Genomic DNA, 24,410 nt, shown 5'->3' with positions numbered 1-24,410 from the left:
TCTCTCGTAGGTCCCCGCGGCTCGCCCTAAACGTAATATGCGTACCTTGTTTTCTGAACTTGGACTTCAACTGATTGCCACTCCAAAATTCGATTACCGCGTCCATGCTGCCTAGCTCACACTCTGTAATTCTCACATTTGAAAAGGATTGAATGTTTATTTTGACGCTTGCGTTTGAGCGAGTATTCTTGCAGAATTGAAAGTCTGCAAACCAACTGAGCAATGACCATTCAGTACCTAGTTAACAAAAAAGTTTAGTCCTTTTGCTTGCTTGAGGAAGGGGATAGTCCTGTGGCAAAACCCAGTGGCTTGGGTGCAATTTTAACAGTCAGAAAGGTCCAGTTCTTGAATTGATTTAATCATATCCTCTCGCTGGATTCTTCCTTGACTTGAAAACTCCTGAAGCACTGGATTTCTCCTCCTCTTATATGTCCGTAAAGTGATCAAAATCACTAGAAACTTGAGATGATGTCGCAGCAAATGGCAAAACCTTATCTCGCGGACAGGTCTCCCCAATTACTTCAATCCAATCCTAACACATGCCCTTCAAGAATGGCAACTACTCATCTTAAATGTAAAATTATCCTCACTTTTTCGCAGAACGACAGAACGTTTCTTGCTAGTAGGTTGGTCATGTCCACGAAAATTCCTCATATTCTCATTCTCCTTTAACTTTCAGAATGCATTTGAAGTCTCTCACTAAATCTTCATGATTACAAATAAGTTGAAAAACTTTGTCGGGGACATCAAATATTTACTGCCCATTAAATTAATGGCTGACGCAATAGTAACATTTAGAAGATCAAAGGATTTAGATATTTAAAAACTAAAATTTCAAGGAACGGTGAACTCCCTTAACGTTTCATCATCACCACCAGGATCTATGGCCTTTAGCGTTGGTTTTCTTTTCTTCAACTTCATATGATCATAACCATTTATATAGCACTGAGGATTTCCCATTTTGACAATGATTTGGACTAAGGAAACCCTATAAAGGAGACGATAGCATTTCAATTTCAAACGATCAAGGGGATTAGACTAACAAATTCAAAAAAAAAAAAAATTACTTTTCATGCCGTTGACATTAATTTCTTTCTACTTGCTTCGCTTGGACGACAGGTCGTTTTCATTCTCGTGCTTCTGCCGTTTAAATATGTTGATTACGTGTTTAACAAATTCATAGATCTGTGTGCCTAGTTGGTTGATGGCTTGGGTCCCGTGCTACTCATGCAATGATAAAACGGACAATTCTTGCAAGCATTTAAAATAGACATATCAATTTATATTATTTTTTTTCAGAAATGATAGAAAATTTGTATTCTTATTTACATAAATATATTGATTTATTGTATATATGATTCAACATCCTCCACTGATTTAAAAAAAATAATATTTAAAAAAATGTGAGACTCATTATATTTTTGTTTTGAAAATAATATAAAAAGTTAAAATTATTTTTAATTTTATATATTTAGAAGTATATTTTTGATACTGATAAATTTAATAACAATGCTAAATAAATCTCAAAGTTCATTGTCCTACTGAGGACCACCACGCATAAAACCAATAAACGCCTTAACCAAAACAATCCCAACCGCTCGCTAATTTAATCCAACGGATTAAGTTCTCCTACACGTTCTCCAAACATTCGCACGTTTGAACCATAAATTCCTTCTCCACGCGCTAAACAGTGAACAGCCCTAAAAATATTTCCACCGTTCACAAATCCTCATCGTATTGCCCTATGTTCTTCTATTTTACTGTAGGAAAGAGAAAACCCCAAGGGTGGAAAAAAACCAGAGAAAATTATATACCTTTTGCAGAAAAAGATCTGATCTCGAAAGGTTAGTTTCTCTCTCAGCGTGATTCTCTGTTTTTCTTTTATGATTATTTTTGATGTTTGCGAGTAGTGGCGTGTTTTTTTCATAGCTTCTCTTTTTTTTTTTCTTTTTCGGCCTTGTGTTTGGAAGTTACGGTGGTAATGATGATGACAGTTTACCGGCGACGGCGCCGTGGGCTGATTTGGAAGTACATTGATTACCGTTTTATTTTGCATTAATCGACGAATGATATAGTTTCTTTTAGTTGATGTAGTAGTTGCTTTTTTATTGGCATAACTTTGCGTGGTGCTAATACTTGTAATACGCGTAGTCTATGTATGTAGGACTGAATAGATATTGCCAGTACCTTATGTTAAATCTGCTTCTAATTGTCTGCCGACTGGGGACGTCGTTATGATTCTAAAGATGTTCGTTTTTCTTTGTAAGCTTATCATTATGTTTTCTTTGATCTTCGTTTTGCCTCGTTTACGTTGTTTCTGATTGATGTTTACCATTTTGAATATTCCCTGTGAAATTGATTCGTTTACACTAATCAATGTCCCATCACAGGTTCAACACAAATATTAAAAAATAAATATTTCATCAGACATTAAATTATTAGTTCATAGTTTCCAAACTTCTTCACTTGTGAAGACAGCCTTCTATGAACGCGTTTTGTCTGCCTTAGTATCTATTCTTCTGAGAGCATTATGGAGATCTGTGGTGGAAAACTGTACTATTGAGTATAGGTGTGAGAATTTGATTGTTTTGGTTCCGAACTGAACTAAATTTATAAAACCAAATTTATAAAAAATTTCAACCAAAACTGAACTGAAATAAGAGAAGAAGTGAAGAACTGAATCAAACCGAACTGATCAGTTTGTTGCAGTGCGTCGGTTTGAAGTTTGAACACAACTCCAACTGCCTAAATAATTATATCTATTTTCCATTTGACCCAAAATGGTTAACCAAGTTAATTAGTAAGTTTGAGTTAGTATTATAAATCCTTTAAAACTTCCTTATCACACTGATGTGGGATTAGGATTTTACAACGTGGGTTATTTATCCTTGGCAATTGTTCTAATGTAAGACTGGAGTAGTAATTTGGGATTTTGCATTGGAGATGCCTGTCACAGAAACCCTAATTGTGGGTCTCGGTAACCATAGAATTAGAAGAAAGAAGAAGAGTTTTAGGGAGAAAAGAGAGAATAGAAAGAGAGAGAGAGAGAGAGAGAGAGAGAGAGAGAGAGAGAGAGAGAAGAAGAGAAGTATTTGAGAGAGATAATTCTTCATTGATCTTTAGAAGATGTCCTACTACTTAGCTACCAGTCTTTATAGTGAGCTGGAAGTGAGGTAGTTATACACTGACTGACTTGTAACTATCTAACTATCTTTGACAGTCTTTCCCTCCAATTCTTGAGTCTTTCTAAATCTCTTTCTCTTGTATGTAACAATGCCACATGTTGCACATTTGTTGAAAGCTTTGAAAGGCGAAGGTCCCTGCAGAAGTTCTATATTTTGCACGGAAGCTTGTCAGTTGTCAGGAATTCCGTTAACCCTGTATAATAAAATGAGAAGGAGCTGGAAATAGGATTTTCTTTGTTGGAGAAATACAATCTCAACTTTCTTATTATGATTGCTAGAAGATTAGTAATGATCATTCAGCTGATATCTTCTTCTATTCTTGGTTTTCAGATTTTCTGTTGACCTATTCCTACGTCCAATAATTTGGTTGTCTCATTGTTAGCATGGTTCTCATGAGGAAGTTTTCTCATTATGTTGCAGTTCTACAGTTGTTTATATATGGATGTCGTAACAAACATCATCATTTACTTTTTAGCTGAGACCATGAAAGGAAATTGCCATTTAAAAGCAAAAATTTAGGATTCTCTAACTTGTTACTAATTCATTTATTTTTGTTGTTGCTGGGACTCCTTTATGCCCTGTACGGGTTGTGTGGTTATCTAGAAGGAGAAGTCAAGAATGAGAATTATCTCTTTGGTCCCATTCTTTGGGTGTTTGCGATATTGGTAACATAGATAAGAAGGGTTTTTTTTGGTCTGAACATAGATAAGAAGTTGGGAACAAAGAGACTTCCATGACACATTTTGGTGCATTTAGTGAGATGACCAAATTTTCTTTTATTCCTTTTAGTGTAACTTGTCTTGATGAGTTTAGATGGTTAATCCCATATGGTGTTCTAATTCATTGTTCTGAGCCTTTTCCTTTGTAGTTTCTATATTATTGACATTTGTTCCTTGGTCAAGTTCCAAGTGCAATCGAATTTGTTCTCCTTTTTGGCAATGGTTATAGCAAAATAAACACTTCTTTTAACATGCAAAAGTGAGTGACAGGTGACAGTTGTTCCTTCCAGTTGAAGTTTATTATCTCATCCTTTGCAATGCATTTATTGCAGGTTATGATCTCAGCAAAGCCTAGCAGAAGGTGCATAAGTTGATTTATTATACACCTTGTGCATATTTATTGAAGAATGGCTGAAGGAATATCAAGCTTTTGGGGTCCTGTAACCTCTGTTGATTGGTGTGAAAAAAATTATGTCTATTCTTCTTATATTGCAGAGTTTTTCAATACCATATCAAATATCCCGAGTATTCTTTTGGCTCTCGTTGGCCTCACAAATGCACTGAGACAACGGTTTGAGAAGAGGTTTAGTGTACTTAACATATCTAATATGATACTTGCTATTGGAAGCATACTGTACCACAGCACGTTACAACATATGTAAGAGGTCTTCTGTATAATTTGATATCTCTGACTCTCTTCAATTTCTTTGAACTGCTTTACTCATTATTTTGGTGTTAGGGGTCCATTAAAATTATCTATTTATGTGCTTGGAATTAGAAAAGATATATTAAGTTTCCTTGTTTGTGAAGAAGGTACAAGAAATGCTTCCAGGTAGCTACTCGTTATATCAGTTGATTCTAGGTTCACACATGGCATCCATTAAATCTTGCTCTTTCTGATACCTTTTAGATAGAGTGCATTTATAAAATGCTTGAACAGTAATTTAAGTTATTCCCCTAGATTTTTACCCTTGAAGAGATAATTGTATTACTTTTTGTTCATAACTAGATCATTTTTTTTGCGCCATTCGTTAGGTAAATGTCTTCCTCGCCCACAGAAAATATATGCAAAAAGGTTGGGAATGCTGGGGGAGGGGAGGAGAGTCTTCGTTTTCAAAACGTATTATACTTGAAAATGTTATTTATTTATATATTACATTTGGAAGAGTTTAGACAATGATGACCGGATGACTTAGTAACTCTTTATAGACGCTAGGACATGCCTTTGAAGTGTTAGTTCAAATATGTTGAGATAATCTGGGAATCAGTTCACTCTTTCCTTGTTCTGCTTGCATTGGCTTGTCAAAGAATCTTTTTTTTTTAATGGAAATTTGAAATTGACGTGTTAGTATCTGTGCTTGCGTGCTCCTATGGAGTAATCATGGGCTTGGTATTTTAGCTGATTCATACCTCATTATATGGTTTTGTTATCATTGTTGGTCAACTTAAGTTGATTTTTTAAGATGTGTTCTTTTGGACCTACCTCCAGGCAACAACAAGGTGATGAAACACCAATGGTATGGGAAATGCTTTTGTATTTCTACATCCTTTACTCACCCGATTGGCACTACCGAAGTACAATGCCCATCTTCTTGTTCTTCTATGGAGCTGCATTTGCAGTTGTTCATGCATTGGTTCGATTTGGAATTGGCTTTAAGGTGCACTATGCTATACTGTGTCTTCTCTGCATACCACGGATGTACAAATATTTCATTTACACAAATGATGTGTCCGCAAAGCGGCTTGCAAAGTTCTATGTGGGCACCATTTTCTTGGGGAGTCTATGTTGGCTCTTGGATCGCGTACTTTGTGATGAAATTTCTCAGTGGCTGTTCAACCCCCAGGGGCATGCTTTATGGCATGTCTTCATGGGTTTCAATTCATATTTTGCAAACACATTCTTGATGTTTTGTCGTGCTCAGCAGTTAGGATGGGATCCAAAAGTTGTCCACTTCATGGGCTTTTTCCCATATGTTAAAGTTCGAAAACCAAAGACCAAGTGACATTGCTGGAAATTAACCAGTCTTGTTTCGCCTCATTTGGAGGTAGCTATATGGTTTTGGCAGATAAACAAGCGGTAGCAGCCACAATTTTTCCATCCTGTCTTCAAAGTGGATGTAAATGATAGTTGAATGTTGAGATCTTGAGTTGGATTTTGGTTGATTTAAGTTGTATAACTAGTGGTTTTGCTTAGAAAGAAAATGTATGGTCTGTGTACCATATATTATTTTCAGATCAAATAGGTCCATGATTCTGTAAACCTGAAAATGTATGCTCAATGTATTTGTTTTGTGATTAAAAAGCGTGGTTAGTGTGAATGTGCCCATATGAGAAATTCAATCAACTCCACCCGAGAATGATAAATATATATATTACATTTTTTTTCCCTGGCTTTTAAAGATAAAACTCTCTAAACTTTCCTATGGATTGATCAAAGCAAGGTTATCAACTCAAGTGTGGGTTGAGGTTGTGCCTTAGCCATAGGCATTTCATTGACATATCTTATCCGCATAATATATATATAATAAATATGAACTTCATTTATTATAATTAGGGTAAATCTCTACTCATACCATATTACTTCTAAAAACTTAACTTTTTAGTGATATTTATATTTTATAATATAATTGTATTAATATGCTATTTTTAAATATTAAAATTTCAATACTAATAATAAAAGTTATATTTGACTACAGTTTCCCATTTACAGAGCTTACATCAGTTAACCGTCAAAGCGGCCCATTTACTAGTATTACTGTTTCAATTCGCAGAACCCTGCCTTAACCCAAAGGCAGTTTTGATTCAGTGAAGTGGACATCTCTGGTTTTTCTAAGCCTTCGATTTTCTTCTACATATCTATGTTAGTCGGTCGGCTGGCGTGCCGGAGTTCTCTTCGTGGCAGTCGTTTGTCTTAGCCCTAGCCGGGCAGTTTGAGCTGATATCTAGAGGAACATTGGGAGAAAACTTTATCATGTACGTTGTCTCCTTCATGCCTTTTGCCTCGAGTGGAAGCCATTTGGGATGTTCTTGTGCTGAGTCCATCCACTTCTGCCATCTAGTTTGAGGGGTCAGCCTTCGTTTTTCAGTTATTGGAACTAGAGTAATAGTAAAAATGTCAAGTCTCGTCTCGCCATGATTAAACAGAGACCTACTTCTTATTACTTCTACTTCAGAACCAGAAAGAGAGCGATGGTAACATGTACTGTCCCTCTAGAAACACCACCAACTCCCAATAGTCCAAACGATCATAATTCTCTCCGCCTCTCCTTAGCCGATGACCTCCTTCGTCGTGGCCGCGTATCCTTGGCCCAGCAAGTCATTCAGAGAATTATTGCTCATTCTCCCACCGTCCCTGATGCTATCTCCGCTGTTGATTTCGCTGCTGGTCGTGGGATGGAGCTTGGTGTTGGTATTTATGGTGTTTTCATTAGGAGATTGATAGAATTGGGTCAGTCCAAGCTGGCTTACGCAGTCTACTGTGATAATGTAATTGCTAAAGGTATTGACCCGGACTCTAGTATTATTAACTCCATGGTTATTTGCTTGGTTAAGTTGGGGAAATTAGAGGATGCAAGTATACTTTTTGATAAGCTTATTGGTAGTGGCTTTGTGCCTTGTCACGCTGCTTGTATGGCTGTTATTAGAGAGTTTTGTGTGCAAGAGATGCTTTTGGATGCGTTTGATTGTTTGGTTAGCATAAGCAAGGCTAAGATACAATTGGGCATGCGGTATTATAACTTTTTGATTGATGGACTGAGTTATAAAGGGCATGTACGTGAAGCAATGAAAGTCTTGGATATAATGCATGAAAGAACTGGATTGTTGCCAACTCTTCATAATTATAAGTCGCTATTCTATGGGCTTTGTAAGAAAGGTTGGGTTGTGGAGGCAGAGTCGATTGGTGGAGAGATGGAAGAACGTGGTTTCTTTTTGGATAAGATAATGTATACTTCCCTTATGAATGCGTATCTCAAGGATAAGAAGATAAAAATGGCAGTGATGGTTTTTCTGAGGATGCTAAAGATGGGTTGTGAACCGGATACTTTTACTTATACTGCTTTGATTCAGGGGATTGTCAAGATGGGTTATTTTAATAAAGGGTGGATTTTGTACAGTCAAATGAATGAATCCAGGATGCTACCTGATGCAGTCACTTACCATATTCTGATTAGTAATTATTGCAAGGAAGGGAAAATCATTTGTGCTACAACACTTCTGAATAACATGGCTTGCTGCAATTTGATTCCCAGTGTGCACAGTTATACAGCTTTAATGTCTGCACTATACAAGGATAATAGGTTAACTGAAGTTGATGAATTGTACAAAAGTATGCTGAACCATGGGGTCATTCCGGACCATGTGTTATTTCTTATTCTCATGAAGAATAGCAAGAGAGGGAATGAGCTTCAACTTTCTCTGTTGATGTTGCAGGATATTCTGAAGCATGGGTGTGGATTGAATCCCACTTTGCTCTCAGGTTCTACTAATATAGATCCTATGATAAATTTGGAGCAAGAAATTGAATTCCTTCTTGAGAAAATTATAGGAAGCAACTTGAATCTAGCTAATGTGGCATTTGGTATCTATATTACTGCCTTGTGTGAGAGAGGAAACCTAGATGCTGCTTTGTCGTGCTTAAGGAAAATGATAGATGTTGGGTGCAGTCCTTTGCCTTTTACTTTCAACTCCTTGGTCAAATGCATTTGCCAGGATGGGTGTCTGGAGTCTTTTGAACCTCTGGTTGATATTATGCAAGAATGGAGCATAGTCCCTGACTTGGCAACTTATTTGATAATGATAAATGAATATTGTAAAAATAAGGATCTGACATCAGCATTCCATGTTTTGGATCAAATGGAGGAGAGGGGACTGAAACCTAGTGTTTCTATTTATAACTCCATTCTAAGTTGTCTAAGCAGGAAAAAGAGAATGTCTGAAGCAGAAACTTTGTTTCAGAGGATGCTTGAGGCTGGTGTGGATCTTGATGCAACTGTCTACATGACAATGATCAATGGCTACTTCAAGAATGGACAAGCTTTGGAAGCCCACCAATTGTTTGAAAAAATGATAAAACATGACATTCAACCATGTTCATACACTTACACTGTACTGATAAGTGGTTTGGTGAAGAGTAACATGGCAGGTAAGGGTTGCAAGTATCTTGACAGGATGTTGGGAGATGGTTTTGTGCCAAATGTTGTCTTGCACACATCTCTTATCTATCACTTCTTGAGGAAGGGAGAGTTTGACTTTGCCTTTCGGCTTGTTGATTTGATGGACAGAAGCCAGATTGAACCTGATGTTGTCTTTTACATTGCCTTGGTTAGTGGTGTTTCCAGATATATTGATGGTGTCAAGAAAAGGTGCAAGATAAACCGAAAATCTGACAGGGAGAGAGAAATGCTGCTCCATTTGCTATTTCAAAGAAAATTCTTGCCTAGGGAAACCATTTTACGATTTTCTTTTGATTCTTCTGAACATATAAAATGCTTTGTCTTGAAGCTCATGCATAGAATCAAAGAGACCAAGTTTATGCCCAATTTATCCCTCTATAATAGTATAATTTCTGGATTGTGTTGGGCAAATAGGATTGAGGACGCATACAATCAGTTTGAATTAATGCAGAAAGAGGGTATATGCCCAAATGAAGTGACTTTTACTATTCTTATTGAGGCACACAGTAGAGCTGGTCAAATTAATCAAGCCATAGAGTTGTTTAATTTGATGAATGCAGATGGTTATAAACTTGATAAAGTTGCATACAACACTTTATTGAGAGGCCTTTGCAAGGCTGGTAAAGAGTTACATGCTTTGTCTCTCGTCTTTGCTATGCGAAAGAGGGGGTTCTTCCCAAACAAGGCCTCTTATGAAACTTTACTCCGTTGTTTTTGTGCTTGTTACTTGAGCATTCCTGCCTTCAACATAGTTGAAGAAATGTTTGCTCATAATTATGTACCTCGTCGATATAGTGCTAACTGGTTGCTTTGCATCCTTTGCAAAGAAAAGAAGCTGAATGAAGCCCATAAATTGTTGGATATGATGCATAAGAGAGGTAATTTTCCTGATGCATTGACATGGAGGATCTTGGTTCAAGCATCTTATCTTGATAATGCCCCAGAAATGGCACCAAAATTTCTTTAGCTCAAAGACTCCAAGTTTGAATGAGACAATTAAGGATCCTTGCATTCTCAGAGCTATCCCCCTTGCTTAGCTGATTTTATTGCTTATACTTGTAAGTTAACTTCTGTTATTTTTTATTTGTGCTTCTCCTTATTATATGGGGTTGATGACTCTAATCTTACTTCTTCTTTTTCTTTCCTTTCAGCCATACATATATCTGTGACAGAGTGGCCAGTCATATGCTATTTTCAAGTATGCTCATTCACTTTCCTGGTACTTAGAAACTTGGTTTAATTTGCCTCATTATACATTTTTAAAACTTATATTTGTTGTGAAGGATGCTTTCGGCTTTCTGGAAGATGCAGACATGCAAAAAGTAAGCGAACCTTTTCTTTTGCCAAAATAAATTTCATTGCTTGTCCTAATTATCTGAGCTCTATGTTCCCAGCATTCAGATTGAAAAGGTAGCTTTTTTTAGCTCTACGTTCTGTTTTTCCCCTCAGTTTGACACTTAGAGAATGAAAGTTTTGATTTTTCTTTATCTCTGTGTGTGTGTGTGTGTATGGTGGGAATCTAGAATTTCTAATGATATAATATTATGTGGGCAATGGACTTATGGGAGCTTGAAAGAGAATCAGATTTGTGCAGCTTATTTTCAAATATTATCACATTCAGTCTAAAGCTTGATGTAGTATTTGGTGGATTTTATATGAAGTTGGATGTTTTACTTGTCAAGAATGTGAACCTTAACCAAGTAATGTCAGATCATATAAATTTCTTTTTCTTATAGTTATTCAGCTGAAGAGATTGTTTGATTTTGTATGTCATGAAGAGAAGTGATTTGCACACAAAGAGAACTGGGCATACAGAGTTTGTAGATAAGACTTCTGAGGCAGCAAAAGCAATCACTCTGGAGGTTCCAAAGCCACCAATGGATGTAGAGGAGCCTGCTGATGTGAGCACCACTAACCAGCCTGAAGGCACCATTTTTAATGTCATGCAAAAGCAATTGGTTGGTTGCTTTATTTTTCCCTAATGTTTTAAGAAGCTTTTATCAGTTATGGTTGATTGAATCTATCTGTTGACTTATTTGCTAATCCTAATTGATTCTAGGGATTTGATTTGATTTGATTAGGATCCTTAATTATCTCTGTAATTATTATTTGATTATTTGCTTCCTGTTTAGATATGATTCTTTGTGTATAAATAGCCATGTAGACATATTGTACAAATCAAGAGTGAAATACAAGAATACTAAATATTCTTCCAAAAATCTTCATGGTATCAGAGCCTTTTTCCTGATTTTTTGGGTTCAAATTCAATTTTTCCTCTTCAGGGTTTCAAAACCCTAAATTTACTTTTTTGGTACTAACCCATTTAGGAGCCCTTCACTCTCTCACCGCCGGCACCAGAAGAACCGCCGGACTGCCGCCGGCCGATCGACCAGCCCCGACGCCGGAAAAGCTTGCACGTGAGGCTCACGCGCCACCTCTTCCCGGCGCGTGACCCGGCGCTTCCCGGCGCGTGACCCATCATCTGCCACTGCTTTGCTGCTCCGATCACTCCGGCAACGATTCCGATCATCTTTCCGGCCTTCCCGTGCTGCTACCCGGTCTTTTTGGTGAATCGATTGGGCTCTCTTGTGTGTACACCCTTGAATACCTCCTATTCTGTCACCGTTTATAAACCTTTACCATGACAGAAGGTAAAAGGGTGTCAATGGCAGAAGGTAAAAGGGTGTCGATAGCAGAAGGTACAAGAATCTCGATTCCTAACTCTGATTCCTCATTCTTTAGTGCCACATCTGACGTTGTAAAGTCAGGTAATACTTCATCTCTCCATAATATTCCATGGATTATCGATTCTGGTGCGAATAGACACATGACAGGTTCGTCTAAAGGCCTTCTCAATTATTTTCCTTCCCTAACCAAAGATAGTGTCAAAATTGCTGATGGCTCTTTTACTCCCATATCCGGAACAGGTTCTGTTATTTGCACATCCAATATTAAATTATCATCTGTCCTCCATGTTTCCCACTTTCCTGTCAATCTTTTATCTGTTAGTGCTATCACCAATGCCCTTAATTGTAAAATTGAATTCTTTCCTGATCATTGTGTTATTCAGGATCTTCACACAGGAAAGAGGATTGGCAATGGTAGACTGCATGATGGCTTATATATGTTGGAGGGTGATCCAGGTTCTTCGATATCTCAAGCCTGTTTTGGAGAAAATAAAGATGTCAATCAGGAAATAATACAGTGGCACAGACGGTTAGGACATCCATCATTCTTTGCCTTAGAAAAACTTTATCCTAATTTGTTTGCTAGAACTCAGTTTGATTCTCTATTTTGTGATGCTTGTGAGTATGCTAAACACACTAGAACATCCTATCCTTTGAGTCATAATAAAAGTCAAATTCCTTTTGCGACTATTCATTCTGATGTTTGGGGGCCTACTCAAACTGTCTCATTGTCTGGTAATCGATGGTTTGTCACCTTTATTGATTGTTGTACTCGAATGACTTGGGTCTATTTGATTAAAGCTAAAAGTGATGTCTTTTCTTGTTTTCAATCCTTTCATAAGATGGTTTGTACTCAATTTAATACTAAGGTGAAAATTTTGAGAACTGACAATGGAAGAGAATACATGGATAGTAGCTTTTCTGCTTATTTGGAGAATAATGGGATAATACACCAGACTAGTTGTCCTTATACTAGTGCTCAAAATGGCGTTGCTGAGAGGAAAAATAGGCATCTATTGGAGGTAGCTCGATCTCTTATGTTCACCATGAATCTACCCAAAGCATATTGGGGAGATGCAATTCTTGCATCTGCTTATCTTATCAATAGAATGCCTCTCAAGAACCTTGACTTTATGAGTCCTTTGGCGGTTTTACAAGGGAAGAATTCATACGTTGTTCCACCAAAAGTATTTGGGTGTGTTTGCTTTGTCCATACTAGGACGGCAGGAAAACTGGATCCCAAGGCCCTTAAATGTGTGTTTGTTGGATATTCTCCAACACAGAAAGGATACAAGTGTTATCATCCTCCCTCTAGGAAATACTTCGTTAGTATGGATGTTACCTTCCGAGAAACTGAACCCTACTTCAGTACCAACCCCTCACCTCTTCAGGGGGAGAATAATGAGCAAGAAGAGGTGATCCCGAATTCTGTGATTTTGAGTGATATGGTTCAACCAGAAAGTTTGAGTTCTAGTAGACAGGGGAGATGTCCAATCAGGGAGAGAGAACTGGTCGTTTGGACAAACCAGATTTGAGAAGGTATTTAAGGAGAGACAAGGCAGAAGAAGCCATTATGCAGTCTACTCAGAGTCAAGAATCTTCTCCTGGTGAGTTACCTAGTCATGAATCTTCTTCTGGTGAGTTACCCACAACTCTTTCTTCTGGTGAGTTACCCACAACTCTTGAATGTTTCAATGACTTAGATAAACCTATTGCACAAAGAAAAGGGGTCAGATCTTGCACTAAACACCCTATTTCTAACTTTGTTTCTTATGAATCTTTATCACCTTCCTATAGAGCCTTTGCCTTGTCTATTTCCTCTGTGTCTATTCCACAGGATTGGAAGAAAGCTCTTGCAGATCCTAAATGGAAGAAAGCAATGATTGAAGAGATGAAAGCATTGGCTAAAAATGAAACTTGGGAGCTTGTCACTCTTCCACCTGAGAAGAAACTCGTTGGTTGTAAATGGGTATTCACAGTGAAACATAAAGCTGATGGCACAATTGAACGATTTAAGGCCAGATTGGTTGCTAAAGGTTTCACCCAAACCTATGGAGTGGATTATCAAGAGACATTTGCCCCAGTTGCAAAAATGAATTCAATCAGAGTTCTGTTATCTTGCGCGGCCAACTTGGACTGGGACTTGCAACAGTTTGATGTGAAGAATGCTTTCCTCCATGGAGATTTAGAGGAAGAAGTATTCATGGAAATTCCTCCTGGGTTCGCTGATGAGAAGACACAAGGAAAGGTGTGCAAGTTAAAAAAGGCTTTGTATGGGCTAAAACAATCTCCCAGAGCTTGGTTTGACAGGTTTAGCAGAGCCATGATGTCCTTCGGTTACCAACAAAGCAATGCTGATCACACTCTGTTTATCAAACATCATAAGGGTAAGATCACCCTTCTTATTGTGTATGTTGATGATATAGTGGTGACAGGTGATGACAAAGAGGAAATGGCTCAACTAAAGAGGTTGTTAGCTCAGGAATTTGAAATCAAAGATCTGGGAAAACTGCAATATTTTCTAGGTATCGAGGTGGCCAGATCAGAAAAAGGAATTTTCATCTCTCAAAGAAAGTACATTCTGGATCTTTTGAAAGAAACTGGTATGATGGGGTGTAAGCCAGCAGAATCTCCCATTGAAAGTAACTACAAGCTGAAAGCAGGAACTGGTGAGTCCGTGGATATTGGAAGATATCAGAGATTGGTAGGAAGGTTGATTTATCTCTCACACACTCGACCGGATATAGCCTATGCTGTTAGCTTAGTCAGCCAATTCATGCATGACCCTCGCGAGACTCATATGCAAGCTGTACTTCGCATCTTGAGATACCTAAAGTCTGCGCCAGGGAAAGGGCTTCTTTATTCCAAACATGGTCATCTCCGAGTTGAAAGTTTTACAGATGCAGATTGGGCAGGATCTCTCGATGACAGGAGATCCACATCTGGCTACTGCACAGTTGTGGGGGGAAACCTTGTCACTTGGAGGAGCAAAAAACAAAGTGTTGTTGCTCGGTCAAGTGCGGAAGCAGAATACAGAGCAATGGCCCAAGGAGTGTGTGAACTATTATGGTTGCAGAAGTTATTGGAAGAGTTGAGATTGTCCGAGAGAGACAAGATAACCTTGTATTGTGACAATAAAGCTGCTATAAGTATAGCACAAAACCCAGTCCAACATGACCGAACGAAGCACATTGAAATTGATCGGCACTTCATTAAAGAAAAATTAACAGACGGTGTCTTGAGCCTAGTTCATGTGACTTCTACTGAGCAACTTGCGGATGTGTTTACTAAAGGGCTTAACAACAAGATCTATCATAATCTGATTTGCAAGTTGGGCATGTGTGACATCTTTGCACCAACTTGAGGGGGAGTGTTGACTTATTTGCTAATCCTAATTGATTCTAGGGATTTGATTTGATTTGATTAGGATCCTTAATTATCTCTGTAATTATTATTTGATTATTTGCTTCCTGTTTAGATATGATTCTTTGTGTATAAATAGCCATGTAGACATATTGTACAAATCAAGAGTGAAATACAAGAATACTAAATATTCTTCCAAAAATCTTCACTATCAATTATGGGTTTTATGGTGTTGTTCTGGTTATTTGTATCTCCCTTATTTTGACAGCCTTCTTTTTGCTTTATTTTGAGTTTATCTGTTTAATTTTTTGTCTTAATCTTTTCTACACTTTTGTTAATGCTGTTGTTAGACCTTGCCAAAGGGCAGGTCTAGCCCAGTTCCACTTTAATTCCAATTTGACATAAATCAAACGGTTAATTTTTTCAAAAGAAAAAAAAAAGTTTGCCTGGAATCTGAACAGCTGGTTTAGGTCTGGTTTCAAAGCCCTCTTTTTATCAATCTGATTTTGACTGGTTCTGAACTGGCCCTTGGCTAGGTTGCTGTAGTCTGATTTGGTGGAGAAAAATGCAGGGCTTATACTTTTAGGGAAGGCAAGAAAGAGCTGTACTCTTAATACCTCTCTTTTTTTTCTTTTTTTTATCAAAGTACTCTTGATACCTCTCACTATCATTTTGACGTGGAGTGCAAGAAGTAAAAGTGCAATTGAAGGACAAGCATTATCTTTTTTACTATTACATATGGATGGCTTAATTTGCTATGCTGATGGTGTATTATTTACTTTTATTTTCATGATGTTTTGGAATTTCTAAATTCTCTTGCTAATCTTTTTTTTTTTGTATATTGTTGGTCTGTCCTTGGTGCCATTTTAACTATAGTGTCATAATCTCTTTAATTACTTGTTTAGCTTCATGCAACATATTGATGTTCATTTCTGTTTAATCTCTAGAAATGGTTGCTCCAGAGGTTGACCAAAAGCTCCTCGAGGAACTGGAAGGAATGGGTTTCCCCAAGGCACGGGCAACTTGGGCACTTCGTTATTCTGGTAAGTCCATTACTACCTTGATATTTCCTCCTCACTGGAATTTAGAAGTAGATGGCTGTAGTGGAAAAAATGTATGGCTGTTGTGGAAAAAATGTGTCTTTTATACATACGTGTGTGTATTCATGGGTTTGTTTATTTTGATACTTTCAGTACTGAAAGCAAATTCAGAACAATCCACAATGCCTTGAAAATTTTTCTGATAATTATCAGAAAATCCAAACTGTCACTTGCTTACATACCCTGAGTACCCACTCATACTGTGAAAAGAGACATTTCCAGAGAAATATTTAGAAGATAACTCCCAAGTTGTGGTGGTTAAACTGTCTGTTCATAGCTATATCATGTATCCATAGTCATATGAATTAGGTGCTGATGATGGAAATGATAAGGTCTATGAGTCCACTCCATATGATCTAAGCATCACTTGAGATGCTATATGTGTAAAAGGGAGGGAAGAGATGGCCTATATTTTGGAATTTTTTTTGAATGGCTCTGTCTCGATCACAATACAAGCTGAGAGCCTTTATGGCAATTTGGGTTTCTGTTTCGACAGGCGAGTGGTGTTAAAGCTGCAGTAAATTGGATAGTTGAGCTGAGAATGACCCAGACATAGACGAAATGCCTTTGATATGGTATTCTTCCTTCATTTTCTCATCATTATGTGCATCTCCCTGTTCACTTCCTTTTCTACCTCATCCTTAGTGTTTATGTCCACGTGTATGTGCCTTTGCGTGCACACCTTCAGTTGTTATATGCAAATAATTTCTTATCAATTTAGTTCAGCCCCTAGATTGTTAAAATCTGAAGTCATAAGTTACATCATACATGCCTATATATGTATATATATATATATATAAACCATTCCCCCCACCCCCCTTCTGATTGAACATTTCTTCTCTCTGATTTAAATTTTGTGAATGTTTTTTGCCCAGATTAACACCATAGTTGAGGCTCCTAAACCTGCTGTTACGCCAGAATGAGTAAAGTATCACAAGGAAAACTTTGCTGAGAAAAGACCTGTTTAGAGTGAGAGGAGGGCTATTGGAAAGTGCTCTCTGACTCCAGAAGAGGTAATCTCTTTCTGTATAGATATTCATGTATTTTGTGTTCATCAAGGCTACAAGTATTATATACTCTCATTTGACATCTGAGATCTGACTACCACTTTATGATAATCTTTCTCCTCCCCTCTCTCTCTCTCTTGCTGGTAATTTGGAAGTAGGAGTTAAACCAGGTTCAACAATTTCCCCGTATGTGTCTAGCAGCTGGTGACTGATTTTCATTTGGAGGCATTTACTAGCAGGGTATTTCACTTCTAGTCTCAAGCTACTCCTGAATTATCCCTCTACAAACATCAGCCATTTGCTTTATGTTGCAAACAAGTTGCATGCTCAACCATTAGTCTAATTAATTTTTATTACAAGTTTTTGTTTTCATCTCTATCTTGTTTTTGTGTTGGAAAAATGTGGCGTTTGTAAATTACTAGATGTAAATGTTGGTTGAAAGTAACGGCTAGCATGCTGGGAGAATCTCCTACCTCATTTTTCCTTGAATGCTCCTGTAAATTCCGAGATGCAAGAATGAGAAGACTTGTTGCTTTAAAAATGAAAAAAAAAAAAAGGAAACGTGGTTCTCAAGAATTTTCTTCTATTTCCTTCCAAGCCTGTTACGTTTAAATTCAAGCTTGGTTTGTCTTGGAAATCCCAAATATCCTGTTACAAATTAAATATAAATAAATAAATGACAGCCTCCACAAGTATACTAAAAGAAGATGGTATTTCAACATAAATTCAATTTATTTTTAAAAAGTATCTATTAATATTAATACTTAACGACAATAAGCAGTATGTCCACCAAATGCCAAAGTATTAATATTAATACTTAACGACAATACACCTTTAATAGTAAGATAATAACATAATTTTAAATAGTTTTCTATACCTTTTTTTATTATTAATTTTTATAATATTTCTACATATTAAAATTAATAAAATACATAAAATATAATAATTATGTATCAGTATATTTATAATAGATACTATTTAATTACAATATTACTAATATTTTTATAATTGATACTAATTAAATTGATAATTATTTTTAAAATTATGAAATAATATTATTATATAATTAAACGTGTATTAATATTACTGATGCTATTTAATTATAATATTATTATATTAATATATATATTAAAAATAATAAAATATATTAAAAAAATTTATTATTAGATAAATATATACAATATCATTAAATGTTATATTTTTTATTTAAATATTAATATAAATATATTATTATAATATATTAATAATTAAAAAATAAAAAATTAAACTTTAATCTGGCGCTGCTGCAAATAGCGTCATGCTATAATTAAAATATCGGCCGGCATTTATTTAAAAAAAAAAAATTCCTAATGCTTTTTAAAATGTGTCAAATTCCGGCGGACTTGTAAAATGCGGGTAGAGTCTGATTAAATTTTAAATTCGTAAATATTTTTTTTGAAAATTTTTTATCCTCAACTCTAAATTGGCAAAAAAACCAAGAATTTGTAAGCCATGTTATGCCATCTCTCCATAAATTGACTCTACCTCCACAACCCATCTATTCTTACGCGGCCCCTAGGATATGAACTTAATACTTCGAAGAGTGGACAACAACTTGGTTCTTTCACGCATTATATCAAAGACTATGAGAGCTGTTCATGCCCTGGTTAAGGCAACAGCCTCTCCCGCTAAAACAACCGTCGCCACCTCGTCCTCCAGAAAGCTTACCTCCTTCTCCAATCCACCCTCTCAAAGTCCATCGGAAATCCACTTCATATCACTTATTCACTCCTCGAAAACCACTTTCCAACTCCACCAAATCCACGCACAAATCCTCCTCCACAATCTCTCCTCCAGCAGCCTCATCAGTACCCAGTTGATCTCTTCGTCATCTTTACGTAAATCCGTTGGCTACTCTCTCGCTGTCTTTAACCATTACCATCCCAAGAACTCGTTTCTTTTCAATGCTTTGATTCGTGGCCTCACGTATAATTCCCGTTTTGAGAATTCCATCTCCCATTTTATTCTCATGTTGAGGTCGAACTTTAAACCTGACCAGCTCACCTACCCATATATACTTAAGTCTATTGCTTGTTTGTGTTTACAATGGCTTGGTAGATCTCTGCATGGAATGATTTTGAGATGTGGCTTCGAGTTTGATTCATTCGTTAGAATAGCTATGGTCGATATGTATGTAAAAGTTGAGGAATTAGGATTGGCTCTGAAGCTGTTTGATGAAAGTCCTCATAAATTTAATACTGAGAGTACATTGCTGTGGAATGTTTTGATTAATGGGTATTGTAAGGTTGGGAATATGAGTAAGGCTGTGGAGCTCTTTGAGGCCATGCCAAAGAGGAATACAGCGTCTTGGAATTGTTTAATTAATGGGTGTTTAAGAGGTGGAGATTTGGAGAAAGCAAAGGAGCTTTTTGATCGAATGCCAGACAAGAATGTGGTTTCCTGGACTACAATGGTTAATGGGTTTTCAAAGAATGGAGACCATGAGAAAGCATTGTCCTTGTTTTCTAAGATGTTGGAAGAGAGTGTGAAGCCAAATGATTTCACCATTGTTTCAGCTCTCTCTGCATGTGCAAAGATTGGTGCCCTTGAAGCAGGACTGAGAATACATAGCTATCTGAAAAATAATGGTTTCCGTTTGAATAGAGTACTCGGAACTGCTTTGGTGGATATGTATGCAAAATGTGGGAATATTGAGTCTGCAAACGATGTGTTCAGAGAGACAAAAGATAAGGACATTCTTACATGGAGTGTTATGATATGGGGTTGGGCAGTCCATGGACATTCTGAGGAAGCAATTCAGTGTTTCAAACAAATGATGCATGCAGGTGATACTTTCAACTACACTGTGTTACTCTATTCAACTTTCAGATAGTCTTTTTTTTTTTTAATGAGCTAAAACTTTGCTACATTTGCAGGTATACAACCGGACGAGGTTGTCTTTCTTGCCATACTAACTGCATGCACACATGCTGGCAAAGTAAATCTTGGACTTAATTTCTTCAACAGCATGAAGTTTGACTACTCTATCGAGCCCACCATGAAACATTATGCATTGATTGTAGATCTCTTAGGCAGGGCTGGTCTGCTAAAGCAAGCTCTGAGGTTCATTGAAAGGATGCCAGTAACTCCAGATTTTGTGATATGGGGAGCACTTTTTTGTGCTTGCAGGGCTCACAAAAATATCAAATTGGCAGAATTAGCCTCAAAGAAGCTCCTGGAGCTTGAACCTAAGCATCCTGGGAGCTATGTCTTCCTATCAAATGTTTATGCTGCTGCAGGCAGATGGGAAGATGTAGAGAGAGTGAGAGTTCTGATGCAGAATAAAGGCATAGAGAAAGATCCAGGATGGAGTTATATAGAGGTGGAGGGTCAAGTTCATAGTTTTGTAGCTGGTGATCATATTCATCAGGATGCGAAAGATATCTACTTGAAATTAGAAGAAATAGTGGCAGGTGCAAGGGAACATGGATACATGCCTGGAACTGAGTGGGTGCTTCATAATATCGAAGAAGAAGAGAAGGAAGATGCATTAGGAAGACATAGTGAAAAGTTGGCACTTGCTTTTGGCCTTCTTCGTACTTATCCTGGTATGACTATAAGAATTGTGAAAAATCTTAGAGTTTGTGGGGATTGTCATTCTCTGATGAAATATGCTAGTAAGATGAGTCAAAGGGAGATTGTATTGAGAGATATAAAGCGATTTCATCATTTCAAGGGTGGGGTTTGTTCATGTGGAGATTACTGGTAGTGCTGTTTGTGATGCTGATCTTGTAAAGTAACATTTCCTGATAATTTTTATACTGTCATTCTTTTCCTTGAAATCGCAGCACTATAAGGTTATTCTGTTTAGTGGTTAATGGATTATCTTAGTAAAGAAAAAGGGGACAGAATGGACATTTAATCATCAGATACTGATTCTTGGAGATTGATAAACGTTCATAATCCTGAGGATGAATTTTTCATTTTTGCCGGCATTATTGCTATAGCACTGTTCATTGGCCCTTGTCGAACAACCAGCGAATTTCATTTTATTTTAGTGATGAAGAGGAATTGTTAAAGATGTCTCAGTACAAGCTATTTAAAGAGGACCCTTTAGTGAATCCTGTAAGTGATGTTGATTTTGTTTATCTTTGATGTTCTAAATTTGTTGCTTAGGAGAGAACTCTATGAAACTAAAGATTTGTACGTTCATGATACTATGTAGCTATTTGTCCTGTTATTGGAGTATTCTCTTCATCTTGTCTCTTGGTGTAACTTCCTCAAATCATGGATTATGAGAAGTTCTTGACAGCTCAGTTAAACCATAAAAGCCTGCTCTTAGAAAGAAAAATTAAGTGGCATACTGGATTTATGCGTGTGATTAATTGAGTTGGCTTTACCCGTCAGAAGTAGAATACTAGCATGGATGATGAATTACTCGCTTTCATGAAATAAGGATCTATTTTGCATTTGTTTTAGTACTTTGTTCCTATAGATAGTTTTGGATCTCTTAAGTTTCGTGGCTAGTTAGTCAGAAATCACAAGGAGGTTGGAGAAGTCCGCAGTTTGTGAAGATGATGAAGCAAAAATTGAAGACGTTGTATGCAATCAAGATCTCAAATAACCCATGGAGAGCATCCTTTGAGCCTTAGGAAGACCAGTATCTGGAATCAGTTCTTCCGGGTATCAGATTATATGCTTATAGTATGTGATACTTTGAACCTCAGGCATTTTCTATGTTAAAAATAAATAATTTAAAAAAAAACAGAATCATGTTGCTCAATAACTCGTGTTCCGTTTCCTGTGAATTTAACTTCCACGGTTCTGTGAAGCATTGTATTTTGAGTGTTTGGCTTACAATGTAACAAGAAGAATATCTTCATCTTATTCTTTGTGTATTGGGTCAGGTTAGATGGAGGTTGACTCAAACATCATGTTATTTGTCACTTGCTAATGAATTTTCCACTTGAGTAAGATGACTAAACTTCTCACATTTTTTACAATGTAATGTAATGAGCTTGATTCCCAAAATGGTCAGGTCTGTTTGAAGTAGTCTAATTGATGCTCCTGGTCCTGCATGCAGTGGCAGATTCAGAAATTTTGGTCAGGAGGGCTCAAATTAAACAAGTGATTAAAAAATAAAATAAATATTCGTTCAAGAGAAAATATATTATAGAGCAAATTGATAGAGATGTGAGATGCACTCAACCAGACGTGCACTTCTTTTCTGGGGACTTATCCTTTGCAAAACCTTTGGGACGCAGAAATTAGATTGTTTGACTGACTTACATATTCCTTTCATCTTCAGGAGGCTTTGAAAACAATACTAATTGCATTTGCTAAATTAGATCCGGGAATGAGGTATGTCCAATGGATGAATGAAACTCTGGCACCTTTTTTTTCACATATTCAGAAATGACCCTGACGAGGAAATGGTGGTAAATAATTTTTTTGAAATTAATAAGGAATTACTGCGACACTTCTTCTTTTTCTTTGTGTGTTTTTGTGTGTGTTGGGATTCTGGAATTTCTGATAATGTTGTAATCTTATGTGGGGATTGGACTTCTGGGAGATTGAAAGGGAATCAGATTTTTGCAAGTTATATTCAAATATGGCACGTTCAGTCTAAAGCTTGATGTAGTATTTGGTGAATTTATGCGAAGTTGGATGTTTTGCTTGTCAAGAATATAAACCTTAACCAAGTAATGTGAGATCATAGAAATTTCTTTTCCTCATAGTTATTCAGCTGAAGAGATTATGATGTTTTGATTTTGTTTTGTCATGAAGAGAAGTGATTTGCACACAAAGAGAAGACTTCTGAGGCAGCAAAAACAATCAGTCTGGAGGTTCCAAAGCCACCAATGGATGTAGAGGAGCTTGCTGATGCGAGAACCAGGTGCAACGGCTGTCCCCTGCTAAATTGATCTTGAATTTTCTTCTTCTTCCTTTTTTTTTTTGGGATAATTTGATCATGAATAATTACCACCTTCTGAAATCTCTCTCTGTCTCTTTTTTCATAAATCTGCTCTTGATGATGACCTCTAGTTTTCTTTATTCTCTTTTATTTGTTCTTTTATGAAATGTAATTCGACTTGCATTAAACAGGATAGAGTTGGTTCACCGAAATTGAGTTCTGGAGCTATGCATTTTTGAGAAAATTGAAGATTGAGTTCAAATAATGTTCATGTGCTGAAACATGTATTCTTTTTCCTTAGGAAATTACAAAGTTTTTTCAGAGTTGTAAGGTTAATCTTTTTGGCGAGTTTATTAGATTGATTAGCCATTTATGAATTTGTATATTGTTGAAACTTGTAATTGGAGCAGCACTACTGAGTGTATGTAAGCTGTGTGTCACAATACCCTGGTCATCCATTAACTACCGCATGCTAGTGATTTCTATCAGGAAGCAGCTAAAAGCTGAGTGCTTAACAGGCACCTCTTGGCTGTAGTATCACACATTTATCATGACATATTAATTTGGTAAATGCAAGGAAGGATCTGTGAATTTTTCTTCTTTTTTTCGAAAGTGAAGTGGTAGTGCTTAAATTTCAAATTTGGAAAGGAAAAAAAAAAAAAAATTGGCTTGAAATTTTCATCCAGCAAATATTAAATTATTATTGGTAAGAGAAATGTCATTGAAAGTCGGAAACAATTTTCTACAATAAAAATTTCTGTTTTTCATTTTTGTCTACCTATAGCCGTTAACATTTTGGCGGTTACTTTGGTGTATTAATTCAGTCTACTACTGTGGTTGGTCTGGTAGTCTGATTAAGGGTCGGAATGGATCGGTATTTTATCGGATTCGGATCCAGCCCAATTCTATTAAAATAAATTAGAATGATGCATTAAAGAAATTTAAATTTAAAAATTAATACTTATAATGAATTTAAATTGAGCTCCTGTTTTATATTGAATATATATTCAAATTTATTTATATAAACAATTAATTTAATATAAATATATTTTATAATAATATTTTAAATTTGTATATATTTTATTAAAAAAATTAAATACTTTCAGAAATAGTTTTTAAAAAATAAAAATTATTTATAAAATATATATATTTTTATATAGATTATTGATTAAAGTATATAAAATTAAACAAAATTTGTATTATTAAATAATAATAATTGAGTTTAAAAAAGGCGTTGGTGATTAAAAAAATTAATTCAGGTTAAAAAGGATTTGGATATTGA

The 24,410-nt window shown here is 36.4% G+C and overlaps 3 protein-coding genes across 12 annotated transcripts; all 3 read left to right on the top strand.

Moving 5' to 3' along the window:
- Positions 1-1,689: 1,689 nt before the first annotated feature.
- LOC110600781 (alkaline ceramidase) lies at positions 1,690-6,206 on the top strand. The gene is made up of 3 exons (XM_021737648.2): positions 1,690-1,844; positions 4,237-4,562; positions 5,394-6,206. The coding sequence occupies exons 2-3, from the start codon at positions 4,312-4,314 to the stop codon at positions 5,905-5,907; spliced, it is 765 nt and encodes a 254-aa protein (XP_021593340.1). The 5' UTR covers positions 1,690-1,844; positions 4,237-4,311; the 3' UTR covers positions 5,908-6,206.
- Positions 6,207-6,606: 400 nt separating this feature from the next.
- Positions 6,607-23,573, top strand: LOC110601708 (pentatricopeptide repeat-containing protein At5g62370). 9 transcript variants are annotated; one of them, XM_021738957.2, is made up of 8 exons: positions 6,607-10,136; positions 10,230-10,276; positions 10,362-10,400; positions 10,862-11,036; positions 16,076-16,171; positions 16,725-16,803; positions 17,104-17,241; positions 17,394-17,811. In XM_021738957.2, the coding sequence occupies exon 1, from the start codon at positions 7,037-7,039 to the stop codon at positions 10,043-10,045; it is 3,009 nt and encodes a 1,002-aa protein (XP_021594649.1). In that variant the 5' UTR covers positions 6,607-7,036; the 3' UTR covers positions 10,046-10,136; positions 10,230-10,276; positions 10,362-10,400; positions 10,862-11,036; positions 16,076-16,171; positions 16,725-16,803; positions 17,104-17,241; positions 17,394-17,811. The 9 variants fall into 9 exon arrangements, with proteins under 9 accessions (XP_021594649.1, XP_021594645.1, XP_021594646.1 ...); XM_021738953.2 differs by having other exon boundaries at positions 10,857-11,036; XM_021738954.2 differs by having other exon boundaries at positions 10,815-11,036.
- On the top strand, positions 18,628-23,573 carry LOC110601709 (pentatricopeptide repeat-containing protein At1g04840). Of its 2 annotated transcripts, XR_002485860.2 has the most exons (3): positions 18,628-20,060; positions 20,151-21,339; positions 23,002-23,573. XR_002485860.2 is itself a non-coding variant. In XM_021738961.2 (2 exons), the coding sequence occupies exons 1-2, from the start codon at positions 18,797-18,799 to the stop codon at positions 20,981-20,983; spliced, it is 2,097 nt and encodes a 698-aa protein (XP_021594653.1). In that variant the 5' UTR covers positions 18,628-18,796; the 3' UTR covers positions 20,984-21,452. The 2 variants fall into 2 exon arrangements, 1 of the variants encoding a protein (XP_021594653.1); XM_021738961.2 differs by lacking the exon at positions 23,002-23,573 and having other exon boundaries at positions 20,151-21,452.
- Positions 23,574-24,410: the final 837 nt, after the last annotated feature.

This window comes from Manihot esculenta, chromosome 15 (assembly GCF_001659605.2).
Source record: "Manihot esculenta cultivar AM560-2 chromosome 15, M.esculenta_v8, whole genome shotgun sequence".
Classification (NCBI taxonomy): domain Eukaryota; kingdom Viridiplantae; phylum Streptophyta; class Magnoliopsida; order Malpighiales; family Euphorbiaceae; genus Manihot; species Manihot esculenta.
This window is presented reverse-complemented; position numbering and strand designations above follow the sequence as displayed.